The sequence below is a fragment of the Symphalangus syndactylus genome, chromosome 8 (genome assembly GCF_028878055.3).
Source record: "Symphalangus syndactylus isolate Jambi chromosome 8, NHGRI_mSymSyn1-v2.1_pri, whole genome shotgun sequence".
NCBI classification, from domain to species: Eukaryota; Metazoa; Chordata; class Mammalia; order Primates; family Hylobatidae; genus Symphalangus; species Symphalangus syndactylus.
The window spans coordinates 62328015-62352066 of record NC_072430.2 but is presented as its reverse complement, the minus strand read 5'-3'; the positions used below and the strand labels follow the sequence as shown (position 1 = coordinate 62352066).

The window sequence follows — 24052 nt, the reverse complement described above, 5'->3', positions numbered from 1 at the left end:
TAATGTAAATGGGGAAAATAAAGTCATCCTCAATATACAACAACCAGATAGCAAAGAGGTCTGAAAAAAAGTATGAGTATTCAATTTCCCTCAGTTAAGTAAAATGGGAAAAGCCACATCCACGATAGTTCTCATCATTTATGGGCTTGAAAATGTATCTCACCAGCCTTATGTATTTCTGATTTTTCTTCATCATCAGCTTCTCCACTGTCCTCGGCATCTTCTTCAACTTGATTTCTGAACCTTGGTTGGCTCCACTCTGTAGCAGTATTGCTGTAACTAAGAGAAAATAATATTATTCAATAAAGAGCTATGCAAAGACCAACTTTTTTTTTTTTTTTTGAGACGGAGTCTCGCTCTGTCACCCAGGCTGGAGTGCAGTGGCGCGATCTCGGCTCACTGCAACCTCCGCCTCCCGGGTTCACGCCATTCTCCTGCCTCAGCCTCTCCGAGTAGCTGGGACTACAGGCGCCCGCCACCACGCCCGGCTAATTTTTTGTATTTTTAGTAGAGACGGGGTTTCACCGTGGTCTCGATCTCCTGACCTCGTGATCCGCCCGCCTTGGCCTCCGAAAGTGCTGGGATTACAAGCGTGAGCCACCGCGCCCGGCCGCAAAGACCAACTTAACGTTCAAGACAGTAAAGGAAAATTCAAACAACTGAATTATTTCTTACCCAGCATTCAGCTTTTTTCTGAAATCTTCTTCTTCTTCCTCTTCCACCTGGGTTGCTGTCAATTCAGCTGCCTTCTCTACAGCCAGTTCACTAAGTTTTTGAGCCAGTATTAATTTCCGAGAGCGAGAAGCATATTTAATCGCTAAATTCACAGCATTTTGAGTCATTAGATCAGCAAGTTCCACACAACGGAATTCTCGCTCCAGTTTACAAGAAAGCTAATCCAAAAAGGGGGGGGAAAAAAAGATCAAATAACATCAAGAAAAACTTTTTAAAGATACTGACACTACTAGTAAAACTGAGACAATAGTTTTCTAGTACTCTATCTCCTTGATTCTAAGATGCACATTTTTACAAGTTTTAACATCTCTGAAATTGGAATCACAACTAATTACAATTAATGGTGGGTCCGTTTGGCAGCATTTTTGTGTCTCCATGGCTTAAGTGAATAAAGTAATGGTGTACTATGCAATAAACAGTGGCTTAGATTTGATGAACTATTACATACCACTTTAAGCTACTAATTGCAAGAAAATTAAGAAATTCATTTAAAAAATTCAAGGGGGAGGCTGGGCACGGTGGCTCACGCCTGTAATACCAGTGCTTTGGGAGGCCCAGGTGGGTGGATCATGAGGTGAGGAGTTCGAGATCAGCCTGGCCAAAATGGCGAAACCCCGTCTCTACTAAAAACACAATTAGCCAGGAGTGGTGGTGTGCACCTGTAATCCCAGCTACTTGGGAAACTGAGGCAGGAGAATCGCTTGAACCTGGGAGGTGGAGGTTGCAGTGAGCCAAGATTGCACCACTGCACTCCAGCCTGGGCAACAAAGCGAGACTCTGTCTCAAAAAACAAAACAAAAAAAATCAAGGGGGCCAGGTGTGCTGGCTCACACCTGTAATCCTAGCACTTTGGAAGGCCAAGGCAGAGGGACTGCTAGAGGCCAGGAGTTTGAGACTAACCTGGGCAACACAGTGAGACCCTATAACTACAAAAAATAAATTAGCTGGGCATGGTGGCATGCACCTGTAGTCTCATCTACACGAGCCTGAGACAGGAGGTTCACTAGAGCCCAGGAGGTTGAGGCTGCAGTGAGTTACAATCTTGCCACTGTACTCTAGCCTGGGTAACAGAGTGAGACCCTGTCTCTAAAAAATACAAAAAAGAAAACTAACAAACTGAGAAAAATTGGTATTTTGAAGATTACTAAAGGTCTCCTAATTCATAGCATATTAGAACTATTTTCTTACTTAGATATTCCATGTCTGATCCATCAGCACTAAAGCTTTAGATATTTGCCTGCACGCACTTTTCAAGATTTTTAGTATCATTTATCTATAATCAGTACTTCTTAATCGGGATGGTACACTGCCTCAGGGGGCATTTAGAAATAAAAAGGAGGCCAGGCACAGTGGCTCACACCTGTAATCCCAGCACTTTGGGAGGCTGAGACGGGTGGATCACAAGGTCAGGGGATCGAGACCATACTGGCTAACACGGTGAAACCCAGTCTCTATTAAAAATACAAAAAATTAGCCGGCATGGTGGCAGGCACCTGTAGTCCCAGCTACTCAGGAGGCTGAGGCAGGAGAATGGCATGAACCTGGGAGGCGGAGCTTGCAGTGAGCAGAGATCGCACCACCGCACTCCAGCCTGGGCGACAGAGCGAGACTTCGTCTCAAAAAAAAAAAAAAAAAGAAATAAAAAGGAATAGTTTAGTTTCCACAGTGACTATGCTGAACTAAAGGCATTTTCCCGGGGGCCAGGAATGCTAAAGAAGAACTCACCAATCCCCTTGAACTCCTGGGCTCAAGATATCCTCCTTCCCTGGTATCTTTGATTTGAGTCCCCTGGTATTTTTGATATGAGAAACACTGCCACAGGGAAAAGCTGCTCTAAGGCTAAATAGCAAATACATGAAACATGTTTCCTTATATATGTTGTACAAAGTAAAAAGGCTGCTAGTTCCTGGACCACAAGTAACACTTTATAAAAGGAATAAAACTTATTCTACAATAAACTGAGTTTTCTTAATACCAAACTTAAGGGCATGTTGCATAAAGGTAACAGTAGTGAGTACTACCTTTTGGAGACAAGAGTGGCAATTTGCTCTGTGGTCTCATATACCACTTTTCTCTAAGAACCTTTTTTCTCCAATTTTAAAATTAAAAGTCTGGACCATTCACTCTCGTCAACAAATATTGAGGTCTACTATGTGTTAAGCCACCATGTCAGTGCCTGGCATACAGCAGTGAGCAGGTCTCTGCCCTCTGGGGCATAAAGTCTAGTGTAAGACAAATAGAGAAGAAATGATACTATACTCCTTTCCATAAACCAACCTTGAGTAGGGACACAAGCACAGGAACTTTAAGACACCCTGCTCCAAAGATAAATGTACTTAAATATTCTAGACACCAAACCTGGCCACTGGTCACAAATAAATTTTCATCACACACAGCTGCCTAACTCAAAGAGGATGACAAAAGGCAGGCATATCTAAAAGCCCGATCAAAGTTCTTAAGATTGCCCAGCCCTGGAGATTAAAAAACAGTATACACTCAAACTTTGTAAAATAATAACAGAAACTAGAGCAGTGGTTCTCAGTTACCTTGAAGGCCTGTTAAAAAACATAGACTGATGGGCAAAAGCAAAAGGGAAGTAGCCCTAGAGATGTTTATTCCTGCACATGATCTTAGCTACAAGGTAATGTTTTATGTATTTTAGGCTGGGCACGGTGGCTCATGCCTGTGATCCCAGCACTTTCAGAGGCCGAGGCAGGTGAATTACCTGAGGTCAGGAGTTCAAGACCAGCCTGACCAATATGGTGAAACCTCGTTTCTACTAAAAATACAAAAATTAGCCAGGCATGGTGGCACACGCCTGTAGTCCCACCTACTCGGAAGGTTGAGGCAGCAGAATCACTTGAACTTGGGAAGTGGAGGTTGCAGTGAGCCAAGACTGCACCACTGCACTCCAGCCTGAGAAACAAGAGCGAAACTGCATCAAAAAAAAAAAAAAAAAAAAAAAAAATTAACTGCAAGACCAACTAGAAAACAGAACTTTACAAGGGAAAACACCACCAGATAAAACTTAAGAATGGCCAGGTGTGGTGGCTCACGCCTGTAATCCCAGCACTTTGGGAGGCTGAGGCGGGTGGATCACGAGGTCAGGAGTTCGAGACCAGTCTGGCCAACATAGTGAAACTCCATCTCTATTTAAAAAAAAAAAAAAAAATAGCTAGGCGTGGTGGTGTGCGCCTGTAATCCTAGCTACTCAGGAGGCCGAGGCAGGAGAATTGCGTGAACCCAGGAGGCAGAGGTTGCAGTGAGCCGAGATCGTACCACTGTACTCCAGCCTGGGCGACAGAACGAGACTCTGTCGCACAAACAACAACAACAACAACAACAACAACAAACTTAGGAATCTTAGGTTGTGGGACTTAGTCCTAATGCACAGACCTTTAAGAAATTCAACCTATAGAAAAGCATTTAACTTTAACATTTTCAGTATATTTATTTTACTCACCGCAAGCATTTTCATTAAAAGTTCCTGTTGCTCTTTTGTTGCTTGATTTTTAGTGTTCTCTTCATATTCATAACCATTTTTAGCTAAATAATCAAAGTGGTTGTGAAATATAACTGAACGCCAAAATTGCTCCTACAAAAGCGAAGAAAATTGCTTAAGGCCAACTATCACCTTAATATGAGGCAAGCATTAAGTATTTATCTTAAGATACCAGTTTTTGAATAAAATATGTTCTGAACTCCTCCTTTCTATAAGTTTATTTTACAATTTAAATTCTAGTGTGATACTACAGCTTAACTTTTTCCCCTATCCTTAAAAAAGGTGGTTGGGGAGGAATACAACATTTAAAACTGTTTCCTAGCTATCATAATTAGTGCTCAGAGAACTTGGTAAACAAGCTTTTTAAAAGCTAATTTGTTTCTTATTTAGAATAACTAATTGCAAGATTTCAAATGACTTTCGATGACACGGGGCTAGGACTAGGGTCAGGCAAGCCAGGTGCTATAGCACAAAATGTATGGAGGCACTTCTTCTTAGGGACATGCCCCATGCTGAGAGTAAGTCTTTCCCCAGTGGGTCTCTGATAGTCACACCCATTTACTTTGTAGACAAAGTCTCTGGAAGCAGTGATGGCAATCAGGTGGCCTGGTGATCCCAAGCAGTCCCCTTCCCTCCCTGCTACCCCTATTTATGTAATTGTACAGTAATGAATATTCAATACTGGCCATCAGGGCAATTTTAAAGTGTGTGTATCACAGGTGCTGTATTATCAAATTCAAAGTGTCAAGGTAAGACTTCCACATACCTCCATTTGTCCTTTCTCTGTTGCAATCTGACAGTAAGGAAGCTTAAAGGATAATATAGCAACAGCAGGGCGTGGAAGGGTTGGGGGAAACCGAGAACCTTTACAAGGAATGCACCTGTCAGTAAAGAAAAGTTCCATCATAAAAATTTGCTAACATGTCATAAAAACTGCAAAATTAGGCCGGGCGCGGTGGCTCACGCTTGTAATCCCAGCACTTTGGGAGGCCGAGGCGGGTGGATCACAAGGTCAGGAGATCGAGACCACGGTGAAACCCCGTCTCTACTAAAAAAAAATACAAAAAATTAGCCGGGCGTGGTGGCGGGCGCCTGTAGTCCCAGCTACTCGGAGAGGCTGAGGCAGGAGAATGGCGTGAACCCGGCAGGCGGAGCTTGCAGTGAGCCGAGATTGCGCCACTGCACTCCACCCCGGGCGACAGAGCGAGACTCCGTCTCAAAAAAATAAAAAAAAAAAAAAAAAAAAAAAAAACTGCAAAATTAAAAAAGTTTTCAAAAGTTAGTAACTTAGAATAGTAATATTATTATTATAATAGCTGCCTTAATTATATGTAACAAATATCTCTTTTCAAAAAGTGTTTTAGGCTTGACTAGGCATAAAGACTATCCCTACATGCATTTCAAGAATAGAAAAATTCCATCTCACATCTCACTTATTTTTTTTGAGACAGGGTCTCACTGTGTTGCCCAGGCTAAAGTACAGTGGTGTGATCACGGCTCACTGAAGCCCCAACCTCCCAAGTTCAAGCGATCCTCCCACCTCAGCCTCCCAAGTAGCTGGGACTACAGACATGTGCCACCATGCCTGGCTAACTTTTGTATTTTTAGTAGTGATGGGGTTTTGCCATGTTGCCCAGGCTGGACTCGAACTCCTGGGGTAAAGTGTGCCTCCCGCCTTTGCCTCCCAAACTGTTGGGATTACAGGCGTGAGCCACCCTGACCAGCCTCACATCTCACTTTATTAAATGACAACCACTAAAAGTGAAATCAGCTCTCTTCATATTTTCCTTAGTAAACTACCACTTTTAAAACATAAAAATTGTACCATTAATACCTGTCATGGAATCCATGTTATCACCAAGATAAATGCTGATGAAGCTGCACATGGAACATACTCTAAGGTCAACCACATGCTTGGCCGTAAAGCAAGTCTCCAAAAATTTTTTTTAATTGAAATCATACCAAGCATATATTCTGAGACCACAGTAAAATAAAAATAGAAATCAATACTGAGGATCTCTCAGAACCACACAAATTACATGGAAAGTAAACAACATACTCCAGAATGACTTTTGAATAAACAATGAAATTAAAGCAGAAATCAAAATATTCTTTGAAATAAATGAAAACAGACACAACATATCAAAATATATGGGATGTAGCAAAAGCAATGTTAAGAGGCAAGTTTATAGCACTAAACGCCTATATCAAGTTAGAAAGATCTCAAATTAACAGTCTAACATTGCATCTAGGGAAACTAGATAAACGAGAACACACTAACCCCAAAGCTAGCAGAAGAAAAGAAATAACTAAAATAACTGCAGAACTAAATAAAATTGAGACTCAAAAATCCATACAAAGGATCAATAAAACAAAAAAATTGATTTTTTGAAAGGATAAACAAGATCGATAAACTCCTAGCTAGATTAACAAAGAAGAGAGAAGCTCCATATAGGCACAATCAGAAAATGGCAAAGGTGACATTACAACTGATTCCACAGAAATACAAAGATCCTCAGAGACTATTATGAACACTTCTATGTGCACAAACCAGAAAATTTAGAGGAAATGGGCTCACACCTCTAATCCCAATACTTTTGGAGACAAAGGTGGGAGAATCACTTGAGGTCAGAAGTTTGACACCACCCTGGGCAACAAAATGAGACCCAATTGCTACAAAATTTTTTAAAAATTAGCCAGGCGTGGTGGTGTGTATCTGTAGTTCCAGCTGCTCAGGAGACTGAGATGGGAAGATTAATTGAGCCTGGGAGGTTGAGGCTGCAGTGAGCCATGATCATGCTACTGCACTCCAGCCTGGGTAAGACCTTGTTTCTATTTATTTATTTATTTATTTTTGAGATGGAGTCTTACTTTGTGGCCCAGGCTGGAGTGCAGTGGTACGATCTCGGCTCACTGCAAGCTCTGCATTCTGGGTTCACACAATTCTCCTGCCTCAGCCTCCTGAGTAGCTGGGACTACAGGTGCCCGCCACCACGCCCAGCTAATTTTTTGTACTTTCAGTAGAGACGGGGTTTCACCATGGTCTCGATCTCCTGACCTTGTGATCCGCCCGCCTAGGCCTCCCAAAGTGCTGGGATTACAGGCGTGAGCCACCGCGCCCAGCGGTAAGACCCTGTTTCAAGAAAAAAAAAAAAAAAAGAGAGAGAGAAAGAGAAAGTCCTCAAAAGCAATTGCAAGAAAAACCAAAATTGACAAGTGGGACCTAGACTAAAGAGCTTCTGCACAGCAAAGAAAATCTAGAGGAAATGGATAAATTCCTGGAAACATAAAACTTCCCAAGATTGACTCAGAAAAAACAAATTCTGAACAAACCAATAATGAGTTCCAAAACTGAATCAGTAATAAATAAAAAACCTATCAACCAAAAAAAGCCCTGGACCAGAGAAATCACAGCTGAATTCTAGATGCACAAAGAAGAACTGGTACCAGTCCTACTGAAAATATTCCAAAAAATCAACTCCTCTCCAAATCACTCTATAAAGCCAGCATTATCCTGATACCAAAATCCGGCAAAGACACATCAAAAAAAGAAACTACAGGCCAATATCCTTGATGAACACAGATATAAAAATCCTCAACAAAACACTAGCAAACCAAATCCAGCAGTACTTCAGGAAGTTAATACATCACAACCAGTAGGTTTTATTTCTGGGATGCAAGGTTGGTTCAACATACGCAAATCAATATATGCAATTCACTACATCAACAATTAAAAACAAAAACCACATGATCATCTCAAAAGATGCAGAAAAAGCTTTCAATAAAATTCAACATCCTTTCATAATAAAGACCTTCAACAAACTAGGCATCGAAGGAACATAACTCAAAATAATAAGAGCCATCTATGGCAAACCCACAGACAACATCACATGAATGGTCAAAAGCTGGAAGCATTACCCTTAAGAACTGGAATAAGACAAGGTTGGCCGCTCTTTTCACTCATATTTAACAGAGTACTGAAAATCTTAGCCAGAACAATCAAGTAAGATGACAAAATAGGAAAAGAAGTCAAGTTATCTCTCCGCTGACTATATGACTCTATACCTAGAATTGCTAAAGGGCTCCTAGTTAAGACAAAAGACTTCGGTAAAGTTTCAGGATACAAAATCAATATACAAAAATCATTGGCATTTTTATACACCAATAATGGTCGAGGTGAGAGTAAAATCAAGTATGCAATCCCATTTACAATAGTCATACACATACGTAAAATACCTAGGAATATATCTAACCAAGGAGGTGAAAGATCTCTACAAGAACTACAAAACACTGTTGAAAGAAATCACAAATAACACAAACAAATGGAAACACATTCCATGCTCATGGATTAGAAGAATTAATATCATTAACATGACCGTACTGTGTCCACAGCAACCTTGGTTTGCATCGAAGTCACAGCACCAAAAAAAAAAAGAAAGAAAGAAGAAAGAAAAAGACCATACCCTCCAAAGCAATCTATAGATTCAACACTATTCCTATCAAATTACCAATGTCATTTTTCACAGAATTAGAAAAAACTATTCTAAAATTCATATGGAACCAAAAAAGAGTCCAAATAGCCAAAGCTATCTAAAACAAAAAGAACAAAGCTGGAGGCATCACATTACCCAACATCAAACTCTACTTCAAGGCTAGTGAAAAAGAACATGGCACTGGTGCACAAACAGAAACATAGACCAATGGAACAGAATAGGGAACACAGAAATAAAGCCACACACCTACAACCAACTGATCTTTGAGAAAGCTGACAAAAACAAGGAACTGGGAAAGGAATCCCTACTCAATAAATGGTGCTGAGATAACTGGCTAACCACATGCAGAATGAAACTGGACCCTTAACTATCATCATATGCAAAAATTAACTCAAGATGGATTAAACACTTAAATGTAAGACCTCAGACTATAAAAATCCCAGAAGAAACCCTAGCAAATACCCTTCAGGAGAGTGGCCTTGGTAAATACTTCATGACTAAGTCCACAAAAGCAATTGCAACAAAAACAAAAATTGACAAGTGGGACCTAATTAAAACCAAAGAGCTTCTGCGCAGCAAAAGAAACTACCAAGAGTAAACAGGTCGGGTGCAATGGCTCACATCTGTAATCCCAGCACTTTGGGAGGCCAAGGCAGGAGGATTACTTGAGGAGTAATCCAGGAGTTTGGGACCAGCCTGGGCAACAAAGGGAGACCTATCTCTACAAAAAAATTAAAAAATTATCCAGGTGTGGTGGCATGTGCCTGTAGTCCTGCGCAATCCCATTTATAATAGCCATATGCACACACACAAAATACCTAGGATATATCTAACCAAGGAGGTGAAAGATCTCTACAAGAACTACAAAACACTGTTGAAAGAAACCATAGATGACACAAACAAATGGAAAGACATTTGCAGATCCTGAGGTGGATCACTGAGCCCAGAAAGTCGAGGCTGCAGTGGGCCATGATCTCATCTCATCACCGCACTGTAGCCTCGGTGACAGAGTGAGACTCTGCCTCAAAAAAAAAAAAAAAAAAAAAAGACATCCTACAGAATGCAAGAAAATGTTCACAAGCTATGCATCCAGCAAAGATCTGATATCCAGAGTCTATAAGGAACTTAAAAAGCAGCAAAAAACAAATATCCTCATTAAAAAGTGGGCAAAGGACATGAACAGACACTTTTCAAAAGAAGACATACAAGGCTGGGAATGGTGGGTCACATCCATAATCCCAGAACTTTGGGAGGCTGAGGTGGGTGGATCGCTTGAACTCAGTAGTTTCAGACCAGCCTGGGCAACATGGCAAGACATATAATCCCAGCACTTTGGGAGGCCGAGGCGGGCGGATCACGAGGTCAGGAAATTGAGACCATCCTGGCTAACACAGTGAAACCCCATCTCTACTAAAAATATAAAAAAAAATTAGCCAGGCGTGGTGATTGGTGCCTGTAGTCCCAGCTACTCAGGAGGCTGAGGCAGGAGAACTGTGTGAACCTGGGAGGCAGAGTTTGCAGTGAGCCGAGATCGCACCACTGCACTCCAGCCTGGGTGACAGAGCGAGACTCAGTCTCATAAAAAAAAAAAAAAAAAAAAGTTGGCCAGATATGGTGGCTCGTGTCTGTAATCCCAGCACTTTGAGGGGTGAGGCAGGCAGATCACTTGAGGCCAGGAGCTCAAGACCAGCCTGGCCAATGTGGCGAAAACCCATCTCTACTAAAAATACAAAAATTAGCTGGGTGTGGTGGTGAACGCCTGTAATCCCAGCTACTCGGGAGGGTGAAGCACGAGAATCTCTTGAACCTGGGAAATTGCGCTACTGCACTCCAGCCTGGGCAACAAAGCAAGACTGTCACAAAAAAAAAAAGCCAATGAAGCATATTCACTTTCATCCATCAGTTTGGCAATTCTTAGTACTGTTGGTATAAACTGTCAAAAAAGAGAAAAAAGTCAGGCATGGTAGTGGGCACTTGTAATTCCAGATATTCAGGAGGCTGAGACAGAAGGATATCACTTAAGCCAGGAGACCAGCTTGGGCAACATGGCAAGACTCCATTCCAAAAGAGAGGGAGAGAAAGATGGTGAAATGCCTAATATAGGTTAAGTGTTTATTAGATATGGGTCAGAGTGAAGCAGAACATCCACTATCATTAGAAAGACTATAATCTATATCTACTCTGATAAATATGGTAATAGGTCAATGGGCAAAGACTGTCTAAACCTGTTCTGAGTAGGCTATATAAGGCATTCAAACACGCCCATCATGAGTAGTGCTCTTGCAACCGATTTATTAAAAAGCATTAATTAATCACAGAATGATTTATATATAGAGAACTCTTTCAACTTATGTACTCCAATTTATTTATTAGAAAAGCACTGGAAAACCATGACTGCACACTATAAATACCACAGGCAAATTTCATATTTTCATAAAGTCATTTAAAAAGACGAAATCTCTTTTTGAATGCTTACTAATAATCATCCACTTAATTTATAGTATAGCCTTTTAATCAGGACATTCTTGAAGGGAGATACTAAGTAGAAGCTAGATCCTAGGGTTTAAAAATTTTATAAATATCTTCCAGTATTATCAAATGCCCACTAGAGTAATTAGAAAACAAGTAAGTGGCAATGTCTAGTATTCTTTTCCAAACTACTGAGGCCTCTTTCTTGTGAGATTCAAATACCCTCCCTTCTTTTTTTTTCTGACTATACAATAAAAATACAAATGTTTTTAGGGTTCCAATTTTTTTGAACATACAATTTCATTTCTTCTCTCCTTTTATGATTTTATAAAAAATCTAGTTTTCACCACACAGTATGAGGTGGCAGTGTGAATACCTCAAGTTTGAAATAATCTTGTGGCAATTCTGTCATAAATCTCTATTTACAAGAATCACTACTTTACTAGTCATGCAAAATGAAAAAGAGCATGTGCATTCACAAAAGATTAGTCCAAGTACATATACATGTACATTAACAAAATTAGAAAAACACTGGGAGAAATGTTAATTGCCTAAACATTTTTTTATAAAATGTCCTGTTTAAAAACATTTTACAGCTCATTTTATTGATTTACACATAGTAAGCAATTATCACAAAGAAAAAGGAAATACTGAATAGGATTTTATTAAGTTACTTTCTAAGCCACATTTACATCAAAGCAGAGCACCAATTCGCATTTTTTTAATCCTTTACTTAGCTTTAGAGACTTCAACCAAAAAGATGTTTTCTCTGTTAAATATCCCCATCATAGAAGAATTCAAGGAAAAAACACACACATTTAAACTGCTAATTTGGTGGGTTTTGACGACGACAGAGTTTCCTGGAAACTATGTGCATAAACCATCTGGAAGAGGAATTAAAAAAAAAAATGAAAAACCTGGTTTACTAAAAAGACAAAAGTGGCAGGGCACAGTGGCTCATGCCTGTAATCCCAGTACATAGGGAGGCTGAGATAGGCAGATCGCTTGAGTTCAGGAGCTCAAGACCAGCTCGGGCAACATAGCAAAACCTCATATCTACAAAAAAATACAAAAAATACAAAAAATTTGCTAGGCATGGCAGCATGGACCTGTAGCTTTAGCTACTTGGAAGGCAGAGGACGGAGGATCGCTTGAGCCTAGGAGGCAGAAGTTGCAGTGAGCTGTCACGCCACTGCACTCCAGTCTGGGCAACAGAGATTCTGCCTCAAAAAAAAAAAAAAAATTACTTCAATTTGTTTTCAAATTGACCACAAAACCTGTTTTTTTTTCTTTTGTTATATTAAAGAAAGAGTTTAAAAATGCCAAAATAATCAGGCGTGGTGGCTCACGCCTGTAATATCCCAGCACTTTGGGAGCCAAGGCCGGCAGATCACCTGAGCTCTGGAGATCGAGACCAGCCTGGGCAACCTGGCAAAACGCTGTCTCTACTAAAAATACAGAAAATTAGCTGGGCATGGTGGCACACGCCTGTAATCCCAGCTACTTGGGAGGCTGAGGCACAAGAATCACTTGAACCCAGAAGGCGGAGGTTGCAGTGAGATGAGATTGTGCCACTGTACCCTAGCCTGGGTGACAGAATGAGACTCTGTCTCAAAAAAATAAATAAAAATGCCAAACTGGAGAAAACTAGGTCCAGTGTCCAGATTAACCTTGCCCCAGCCAGCAAGTTTTGCTTTCTCTTCTGTGTTGGACAGGACTGTCTTCTGCATTTGAGGGGACTTTGCTCACATCTCTTTTAAAGCACTTATTTGGGAGTAGCATAATGACTTTACAAGCCAACCTCTTCCAGGCCACAGCCTCATTTATCTTTGTGTGGTATAGCACATCTAGTCGGTACTATAATAAATGCTAATTCAGTGAACACAACTAGGAAAAATGTCTAGTTTTCAAGCACATTAAATAACTCTTAAGAGTTTTGAAAAACTAAACAGAAAAAGAAAGAAGGTCTCTGTTGGTAGAGAGCAAATTAGACTGCAACACAGCAAAATTTATTAACTCTCGGTTACGTATTAACCAGTAGTGTCATGAAAAAATCTTTAGAAGAAACGATACTTGGCAAACCGAAGTTCAACTCAAAAGGGGGTAGGGATGACACCAATACAGATCAGTAATTTCTCATATTCATAATTTTTTTTTTTTTTTTGAGACAGAGTTTCACTCTGTTGCCCAGGCTGGAGTACAGTGGCGCAATCTCGGTTCACTGCAACCTCTACCTCCCGGGTTGAAGCGATTCTCTTGCCTCAGCCTCCCAAGTAGCTGGGATTACAGGCATCCACCACCAGGCCTGGCTAATTTTTGTATTTTTAGTAGAGACAGGGTTTCACCATGTTGGCCAGGCTAGTCTCAAACTCCTGACCTCAGGTGATCTGCCTGCCTTGCCCTCCCAAGGTGCTGGGATTACAGGCGTGAGCCACCGCACCCAGCCTCATATTCATAATTAAAGGAAAATAGGAAAATTTTATATTGACTTAAATTAATGCTTTTTTTTTTTTTTTTTTTTTTAAAGAGACGGGGTTTTGCTGTTGTCCAGGCTGTCTGCAAACTCCTGGACTCAAGTGATCCTCCTGCCCCTGTCTTTTAAGTAGCTGGTATTCAGGTGTGCACTGCTGTGGCAGGCTCTCAAATAAATTTTTAAAAATTATTTTTCACAAAATGTACTTTCTTTTAAAGGATCTCTGAACAAAAAGAAAGCGTAAATACTACTGAGTTGGGTTAGAAAATGCATTTAAAGTGAAAAGAATAAAGAAAGAGGCATCACTAAGTCACTTCCATCTTCACAGAAATTCTGTGAAATGGGTACGCTGTGGTTTTAGAGATGAGGAAACAGTGGCACAGAACCAGGGCTACTGAACGAGGATTTCCGCCAGGATACCACAAGCAGGCAGTGTGACTCGAGAGCTCGAGCTCTGGACCACTAGGCCACATTGCCTTTCCAGAGAAGCATGTGATTTGCTATCTTTACCACAAACAATAAGAGCAAACAGAGGCATTAAAAATGCAAATAAATATAAAGATGAATTTCTTTACTTTTTATTTTAGAGACCAGGTCTCCTTCTGTCACGCAGGTTGGGGTGCAGGGGCTGTATAACCTTGAACTCCTGAGTTCAAGTCATACCATTAACTCAGCCTCCCGAGCAGCTGAGACTACAGGCATGTACCACCATGCCTGGCAGGGTCTCTCTATGTTGCTCAGGCTAGTCTCAAACTCCTGGCCTCAAGCGATCCCTATGCTTTGGCCTCCTGATGTGTTGGGGTTACAGCTGTGAGCCACAAAGCCTGGCCAAAGATGAATTTCTTGCTAGCCAGAATAGGTAAGGCTCTTCAAACACAACAGCAGGCTACTAAAAAACTGATTGCAGAATTTTATTCCCTGAACTTCCATGTACTGCTATCCACAGAAAGGAAATGAATCACCTCTAAATATGCCAATATGTTAAGCAAAACTGGTATGAAAAGTACAGTAAGCCATACTGAGAAGTGTAGCTTCCAATCTTTGAAAAATATTTAAGGCTATATACCAAAAAATAAATAAATAAATAAATAAATGTTCTACAAGGGTGTACCAAAAAAAAAAAGAAAAATATTCAAGTTTATTATTCCAGCATAAAGCCAGGAAAATATGAAAATATGAAAACATTCTGCAGTTATCAATTTATCACATAATATACAAATAAATACATTTCTATCAACAGACTTTTTAGTGTATCTTCTCAGTGCTTCAAATGCCTACTGTATAAGATTCCCCTCAGTAATTCAATTATTCTACAAGCTGTTCTTTATAGCAGAAGTATTTATTCTTTCAATCTACTTATCAACTAACTCCTTTTGTTCCTATATTTTAATACAAAAAAAATAAGGGTTTTTTTTGCCAATAAATAGATGTGTACTCTCTACCAAATTACTTTAATCTTTTTGGACCTTAGTTTTCTCATATGTAAAAATTGGGGAGAAGTGCTGGGGGTGAAGAGAGACAGCAAATAGACCAAAAGAAATTGGTAGTTCCCATTCTTTTATTCCTGTAGGGCTGCTGAGCTATTATAAAGGGTCTAGGAACGCACACAAGCACCATGAATTGTCTGTAGACCAAATACAAAAATAGTTTCCACTTTACATACTAAAATTTTCACATGTATGCAGATAATGTGATTTGTAAATACAATTTTATATTAAAATAAAATTTTCAGGTCTACAGAAGCTTATGTTATCATGCCTGTAATCCCAGCACTTTGGGAGGCCAAGGTGGGAGGATCACTCAAGGTTAGTTCAAGAAAAGCCTAGGGAACATAGCGAGACTGTGTCTCAATAAAGAAATATTCTTTATTAGCTGATACTAAATATAGAGCTATTAGAGCTACTATTATTTGGAGGTATGAACTGTTCAACATTTAAAAAGGACTCTTGTTCAAGTCCAGCCTGGATAATATAGAGAGACCCTGTTTCTAAATAAATAAATAAATAAAAAGGGCTCTTATATTTGAAAATGTCAGGAGCTACTAGTATAGATGGTTTCTAAAATCCTTCTAAGTGTAAAAGCTGTAATTTAGAGTCCATTATTTCTTTATCCATTATTGAATATAACAGTTAAATGTTAACAGCTGTAATGATCGTAGTTTTTAACAAGTTAAAATTCTTTACAAATCTTAAATAAAAAGCAGGTAAAAAATGTGTTCCAAAGGGTTGTGTGGGGGAAAAAAAAAGCATGTAAGAAAAAAAAAGCCAGCTGGATAAATTACTAAGGGTGTAAAAACTGCAACTGATGAAATACTTGTAATATTAAATGAAATGAAGAAGCAAAATTATTCATTGCAGATGACTAATTTCATATGCTGCAAATAAATAACTTCATATACCTCTTTAAGATAATGACATTCACTAACAAAATGAATAATCTTACTTGAATAAGCATTAGGCAGAATAGTAAAAATCCTCATAGGTTCAAACTTTAACCTACTATTAAGATACACTGTGAATTCTTTAATTTAAATTACTAAACTAACTAGATTCCTGAAAATGGACATGCAAGAAATCCCTGAGAACAACCTACACTATAAGAACTACTAAAAATAATGAATGTGGCTTGGCATCTGGCTTATATCTATAATCTTAGCACTTTGGAAGGCTGATGCAAGAGGATCAGTTGAGGCCAGGAATTTGAGATCAATCTGGGCAAGATGGTGAGACCCCATCTTTACAAAATATTTTTAAAAATTAGCCAGGTGTGGTAGCCTGTGCCTGTAGTTCCACCTACTCAGGAGACTGAGGTGCGAGGATCACTTGAGCCCAGGAATTCAAGGCTGCAGTGAGCTGATTGCACCACTGCACTCCAGCATGGGCAAATGAGTGATACCCTGGCTCTAAAAAAAAAAAAAAAAAAAAGTTAATGAATATACTTCTTCTGATACTAAATATGTCAATATTTAGAATGTAATATTCAGTGATTACAACTGTAAAGGCAAAACACACAGAAATAACCACCAATTCCTCTGTAGTTCTCTGCTAATTCAATTTTGCATCCTCTGAGACTATGTCTTTTCCTCTCAAACATCCCACAATGCCAACCACTGTCTCCAGAAATAAATGAATTCTGCTTCATGATCTGCCAACAAAACAGAAGCCAAAAACAGAAGATAGGAATTTGTTACCTTTCGGCTACCAAATCTATCTGCATTTGTGCCTATTTTTTTCCCTTCCACAACTGATAAAATGTCTATTTTCCTATTTTAGACAGGTGATCTAAAAGCTACTACTTTTTTTTTCTTTTTTCATTCCTTTCGTTGGCACCTTCTTTTAAACTATCAATCTTATCTTCTTTACTAAATTCATTGCCAAAAGATTACAAAAATGCTATAGAGTCACCTAAGCTAAAAAAATCCCTTCAAAGACTTTTTATCCTCCTTTAGGCGCCACCCCAAATCTTTGCTTCTCTTCACACCAAAGTTCTTCTTTTTTTTTGAGATAGGTTCTCTGTCGCCTAGGCAGGAGTGTAGAGGCGTGATCATGGCTCACTGTGACCTCAACCTTCTGGGCTCAAGTGATCCTCCCCTCTCAGCCTCTCAAGCAGCAGAGACTATAGGCACGAGCCATCATGGCTGGGTAATTAAAAAAATTTTTTTTGTTGAAACTGGGTCTCACTATGTTGCCCAGGCTATTCTCAAACTCCTGGCCTCCAGCATTCCTCCCGCCTTGGGCTCCCAAAGTGTTGGGATTACAGGCGTGAGCCACCTTGCCTGGCCCAATAGTCAAATTTCTTGGTAAGAGTTATCCACATATTCTACTTTCATTTCTTTACCTCCCATGCCTACCCCAATCTGGAATTTAACATTTTATCACTTTTATCAGAGTCACCGTTAACCTCCATGTAGCCAAATTAAGAAGTCTTCTTGAACTTAACTTCTGGCCTTATCTGATTTAGTTTATTGAATTGCTTTGTTTAAAAATTCAATTTATTTATCTTTTGAACTAGTGATTCAAAGTTACGTGCTGAATTTACATGCTCAAAAAGTATAAAAATGAATAGAGAAAAGTTTCCTATACTATCCACTGAGTTTCTCTCCGTGAGGTAACTATTATTGTTAGTTTCCTTTTTATTCTTCTAGGAATTCTTTTGCGTATGTAAAGCAAATACAACTACATATTCTTATTCTTTCCCCACTTTTACACAAATGGTATTTATTTCACTTAACACATCTTGCAGATTTTTCTGTATCATTATATAGTGTCCTCATCCTTTTTAATAGCTTTGTCAAGATATGATTCACATAATATTGAGTTCACAGAGAATGTACCAGCCATATCATATGGTAAGTATACAATTCAGCCAGGCACGGTGGCTCACGCCTGTAATCCCAACACTTTGGGAGGCTGAGGTGGGAAGATCCCTTGAGCCCAGGAATTTGAGACCAGCCTAGGCAACATGGTGAAACCCTGTCTCTACAAAAAGTAGCTGGGTCCGTGGTGGTGCGTGCCTGTAGTCCCAGCTACTTGGGAGGCTAAGGTGGGAGGATCGCTTGAGCCCAGGATGTCACTGAAGTGAGCCTGAAGTGAGACATAATCGGGCCACTGTACTCCAGCCTGGGTGACAGAGTGCGACTCTGTTTCAAAAAAAAAAAAAAAAAAAAGAGTACATAATTCAGTGGTTTTTTTGTATATTCACAGAATTGTGCATCTATCACCACTAATTTCTGAACATTTTCATCACCCCAAAAAGAAATCCCTTGCCACACCCAGCCAATGTATCATTTCTTACATGTGCCAGCAGCAGTACTTCCCAAACTTTAATGTGCACACGAATCAACATAAATTACTATTAGTCCAGGAGCAGGTACGGTGGCTCATGCCTATAATCCCAGCACTTTGGGTGGATCACTTGAGGTCAAGAGTTCAACACCAGCCTGGCCAACATGGTGAAACCCCATCTCTACTAAAAATACAAAAATTAGGTGGGCATGGTGGCACATGCCTATGTAATCTCAGCTACTGGGGAGGCTGAGGTAGAAGAATTGCTTGAACTCAAGAAGCGGAGGTTGTAGTGAACCGAGATCACGCCACTGCACTCCAGCCTGGGTGACAGAGTGAGACTCCATATCAAAAAAAAAAAAAAAAATTCAGCTGGGCGCGGTGGCTCATGCCTGTAATCCCAGCACTTTGGGGGGCCGAGGCGGGCGGATCACGAGGTCAGGAGATCGAAACTACCCTGGCTAACACGGTGAAACCCCGTCTCTACTAAAAATACAAAAAAATCAGCCAGGCATGGTGGTGCGCACCTATAATCCCAGCTACTGGGGAGGCTGAGGCAGGAGAATGGTGTGATCCCCAGAGGTGGAGCTTGCAGTGAGCCGAGATCATGCCACTACACTCCAGCCTAGGCAACACAGCGAGACTCCGTCTTCTATTAGTCCTTCCTCCTATTACAACAATTAAGCAAAACATCTCAAAAAACAGCTTAATTGTATATTTCAATTCTCAATTGAATATATATTCAGTTTTATTTTCACTTTTACTTTTATATTTATTATTATTTTATTAAAATAAAAGACAATAATAAAAGGTGAAATGCCATGTTTAACCAGAATTCCTCTCCCTGTGTGGCTGAAATGATGGTAAGGTCACCCTAATTATTTCTATTTTGTTCAATATGTTTCAAGTAAAGCAAGTGACTGAAAACTTCAGAGTGAATATGAACAAATTCCTAATTTAGTGACCATGGAAAGCAAGTAATTGGACTAAGATAAAAGACAAATACACTTAAAGGGACTCATAAAAAGAATTTCAAAATACTTTTAAAAAAGAGTCAACTTTAGACTTCTTTTAATAGCCCACCTTAGTTGCTGGGGATTTTCATGGATACCAACCACCCAGTAGTGATCAGATTTTCCTTTGCAGTGCTCTCTTGTATTACATATAGGAGTCCATGTATTACCAAGTCCTCTGTTAAGCATTCGAACAATTCCTTCTGAATCCACGTAACAAGGGGTACCTAAACACCAACAGAAAAAGAAATCACTTGGAGACATAGCTACATGTTGTTAAAGAAACCCTATTTCAAATGTATTATACATACCAAGGATTCAACTTTGCTTTCAAAGGCAAAACACAAAACAGAAGCAAATAATCTAAGATTATTACTGTAAAATTTCACTAACCATATAAAGACCTAACTGAAAAAAGAAAAAAAATTGGATTTGATATGACTAAAATTTACACAAATAAAGTGAAAAAACTGAGTTTCAGTGAAAACTATGCCACCTGCTGGAAGATAATAATAATTTTATTTATTTATTTATTTATTTATTTATTTATTTTTTTTTTTTTTTTTTTTCCGAGATGGAGTCTTGCTCTGTACCCAGGCTGGAGTGCAGTGGCACGATCTCGGCTCACTGCAAGCTCCGCTTCCCGGGTTCAAGCCATTCTCCTGCCTCAGCCTCCCGAGTAGCTGGGACTACAGGCACCTGCCACCACGCCCGGCTAATGTTTTTTTTTTGTATTTTTAGTGGAGATGGGGTTTCACCGTGTTAGCCAGGATGGTCTCAATCTCCTGACCTTGTGATCCACCCGCCTCAGCCTCCCAAAGTGCTGGGATTACAGGCGTGAGCCACCGCGCCCGGCTGATAATAATTTTAAAGCCAATTTTAGTAAAAAATTAAACATGAATCAGAAGGCTCCCACTTGAGAAACATTTAGAAAAATGACCAAAATCTGATACAAGGTGATCTTTACGAAATTTATCTTTAGTACTCTTCTTCCTCTCTCTTCTTTTTGTTGGCCTTGTCACTATTCTGTCCCCAACTACTAGGTAAGCAATTCTTACCTAGTAAAACAGGGAAGCATTCTTGTTTTCCACCTATTCTGCTTCCAACTCAGGAAATCTGTGGCAAATTACCTGATTATCCCTTTTCTTATCTGTGGCTTCATACCCCCCTTACTCTGCAAACATTAGTTTCCGCAGGGTCTGGATCTAATTGGTACTTGGGAGAAAAAAATCTATACAAATGGAAGTTATCAATGGTTCATATTATTAAAGCCTGAATGACTAACAGAAAACACATTTAGAAATGGTTGATATTTTAAAGACAAAGTGAAATTTCCAGCAATGTAAATGAAGAACATGAATCTCCAAAAAGAGAAATATTTAAGTCCCCATGAGACAGGGTTGACAGGTGATTTAAAATAAGGTACTCCTGGGCCAGGTGCAGTGGCTCACTCCTGTAATCCCAGCACTTTGAGAGGCTGAGGCAGGTGGATCACCTGAGGCCAGGAGTTCGAAACCAGCCTAGCCAACATGGCAAAACCCCATCTCTACTAAAAATACAAAATTAGCCAGGCATGGTGGCACATGCCTGTAGTCCCAGATACTCGGGAGGCTGAGGTATGAGAATCACTTGAACCCAGAAGACAGAGGTTGTAGTGATCTGAGATCACATCACTGCAGTCCAGCCTGGATGACAGAGTGAAACTCTGCGTCAAAAAAACCACAAACACAAAAACAAATAAAATAAGGTACTCCTCAGTGTCTTTCAAATAATCTGTCACAAGCCTTTAGAATTTGGTCTAAAATAGCACTTAACCAAAAGAAATATCATGTAAGCCACAGTGTAATTTTAAATTTCCTAGTGCCACATTAAAAAAGAAAAATGGCTACATACCATGTATCTGAGCAACAAAAAAAAGTTAAGTGAAAAAATTTAGGCTGGGGGCGGTGGCTCACGCCTGTAATCCCAGCACTTCAGGAGGTCAAGGTGGGTGGATCACCTGAGGTCAGGAGTTCAAGACCAGCCTGGCCAGCATGGTAAAACCCTGTCTCTATTAAAAATACAAAAATTAGCCGGGTGTGGTGATGCAAGCCTGTAATCCCAGCTACTCAGAAGTCTGAAGCAGGAGAATTGCTTGAACCTGGCAGGCAGAGGTTGCAGTAAGCCGAGATCACATCATTGCACTCCAGCCTGGGCAACAGAGCAAGACTCCTAATTTATTCCTTTAAAAAAAATAAATAAATAAATAGAGATGGGATCTCGCTATGTTGCCCAGTCTGGTCTTAAACTCCTGGACTCAAGCGATCCTCCTGCCTCAGCCTCCCAGACTGCTGGGATTATAGGCATGAGCCACCATGCCCAGCCAAAAAAAAAATTTTTTTAAAAGAAAAAAAGGATGAAGTTAATGTTAATAATACATTTTATTTCATCGAAGATATCTCAAATCTTATCATTTAACATGTAATCAACGTAAAAAAATTGTTGATTTTTATATTTTTTTCATGCTAAGTCTTCAAAATCCAGAGAGTATTTTATACATAACAAGCACATCGCAGCCATATTTCAGGTGCTCAACAGATACACATACTAGTTATTGTAGTAAACAGTGAAGCTCTAGAAAATTCTAAGTTTTGTGTATGATCTGCTGGAAAAGACACAACTTATTATTGATTTGTATCACCTCCTTGCTATTTAATAAACTTTCAGAAAAATATATTTCCCTCTTTATAAGTTTTCTAATGAGAATTCTCATGAAGAGAGATCTTAGCTGCGTGCAGTGGCTCATGCCTGTAATCCCAGCACTTTAGGAGGCCAAGGTGGGTGGATCACTTGTTCCTAAGAGTTTTGAGACCAGCCTGGGCAACATGGCAAAACCCTGTCTCTACCAAAAATACAAAAATTAGCTAGGCATGGTGGCACATGCCTGTAGTCCCAGCTACTAAGGAGACTGAGGTAGGAAGATGGCTTAAGCCCAGGAGGTGGAGGTTGCAGTGAGCTGAGATCATGCCACTACACTCCAGCCTGGACAACAGAGCCAGACCCTGTTTTAAAAGAACATAAAAATAAAAACAAGATCTCATACATAAAACAATGGCTACCTTGCCTAAAGATTGCAGCTCCCACTTCTGCCAACATATTAAAATAGAAATTTAAAATATAAAGATAATTTATTCTTAAAGAAATTAATTAGGAATAAAACAATGAAATAATTTTCTTCTTGAAGAATATCTAACACTTTATATTATACTTGTTTTTTTTAAACAAATTTATCTTGCCTTCAGCTGAAAACCCAATCCATGAAAGGTAGGATTTCCTTGTAAGAGGAAGAGGGTCACCATGCAAAATTTGTTTTTTCTTTTTCCCCAGCTCTAGCAGTTGAACTCCAAGGCACTGATCCCCATCAAATCCTGTACCTAATGAGAAAATGTAAATATAAATCAGGCGTCAAAGGTTATCCAACTATAATGCAGTCTAAATTATTTTGTGTGAATTGATTTTGTGGTAAATTACTAGACTGACTAGCACTACTTTTTATGAATAACCCATCTAAGTGAGGCATCATTCAGGTATTAGAAACACAGTAAGATGTTACATGGACTCTTCACATAAAGTCCTTATAAATGGGCATTTATTCACTCAAGACATTTACAGAGAGCTTACTACACACCAGCATTGGCCTAGATACTGGGGCTACAGCAATAAACAAAGTCACTGCTCTTATTAAATTCAAATTTCAGGTAGAAGACAAATTAAAAAACACAAAATGAACAAAAAAAGTTATCACAAAGTTAAAACAATGTGATACAGAATGTCAGAGTGGTTTGTTGGACTGGTTAGTCAAAAGTGGCCTCTCAGAAAGTAAAGTTTAAGCTGAGACATGAACTGCAAGCTGGAGCCCGCCACGCAAACATTAGGGGAAGGAACACGAAAGTGGATGGAGGGAACAGCTAATGCAAAGTCCTAAGGTAGGAAGAATGGAGGGCTCGAAGAACACAAAGAGGCAGTATGGCCAGAACATGGTAATGAGAAACAACAGTAAGAGATGAGGTTGGAGAGGCAGGCAAAGGTCAGATTATACGGGATCAGTAGATCACCTTGACAGCTATCAGAGGTTTGACTTTGATTCTAAAAGTGAAGGAAAGTCAGAGGGATTTGAGAAGAGGAGCGTGATCTATATTTTTAAAAGATCACCTAGGCTGCTGTGTGGAGAATGGACTGTGGAAGGCAAGAACTGAAGCTAAAAGACTAGTTAGGAGGCTACTATGACAGTCCAAGAGATGACATCTAGGTTGTATTAGCGGAAGAAATGAAGAGACAAATTTAGAATGTGTTATTCCATAGAATTGACATGATGATATAATTTTACTGTTGGAGTTGATGCAGGGGAAATGGAAAGAGAAGAATCGAGGTTGTTTTTACATTTTTGGCTTCAGCCACTAGATTGTTAGTAAGCCACTTACTAAGATGGGGAAACTACGTACGAAGAAAGCTTGGAAGGAAAAAAAATCAGTGTTTGTTGTGAGCAAATTAAGTCTGAAATGTCTGTCCAAACTCTGAATAGATTTCAAGTGGGCAACTGGATG

General features: G+C 39.6%; 1 protein-coding gene across 3 annotated transcripts in view; it reads right to left on the bottom strand.

The window, feature by feature from the left end:
• WDHD1 (WD repeat and HMG-box DNA binding protein 1) overlaps positions 1-24052 on the bottom strand; it is an 89765-nt gene that overhangs the window by 22641 nt on the left and 43072 nt on the right. For all 3 annotated transcript variants that reach the window (XM_055289308.2, XM_055289309.2, XM_063645566.1), the window contains exons 15-20: positions 22745-22882; positions 19540-19696; positions 5004-5118; positions 4199-4330; positions 676-893; positions 164-279 (exon numbers count right to left, since the gene is read on the bottom strand). In XM_055289308.2, coding sequence (XP_055145283.1) covers positions 164-279; positions 676-893; positions 4199-4330; positions 5004-5118; positions 19540-19696; positions 22745-22882 — 876 coding nt within the window. The remainder of the gene's footprint in view (positions 1-163; positions 280-675; positions 894-4198; positions 4331-5003; positions 5119-19539; positions 19697-22744; positions 22883-24052) is intronic.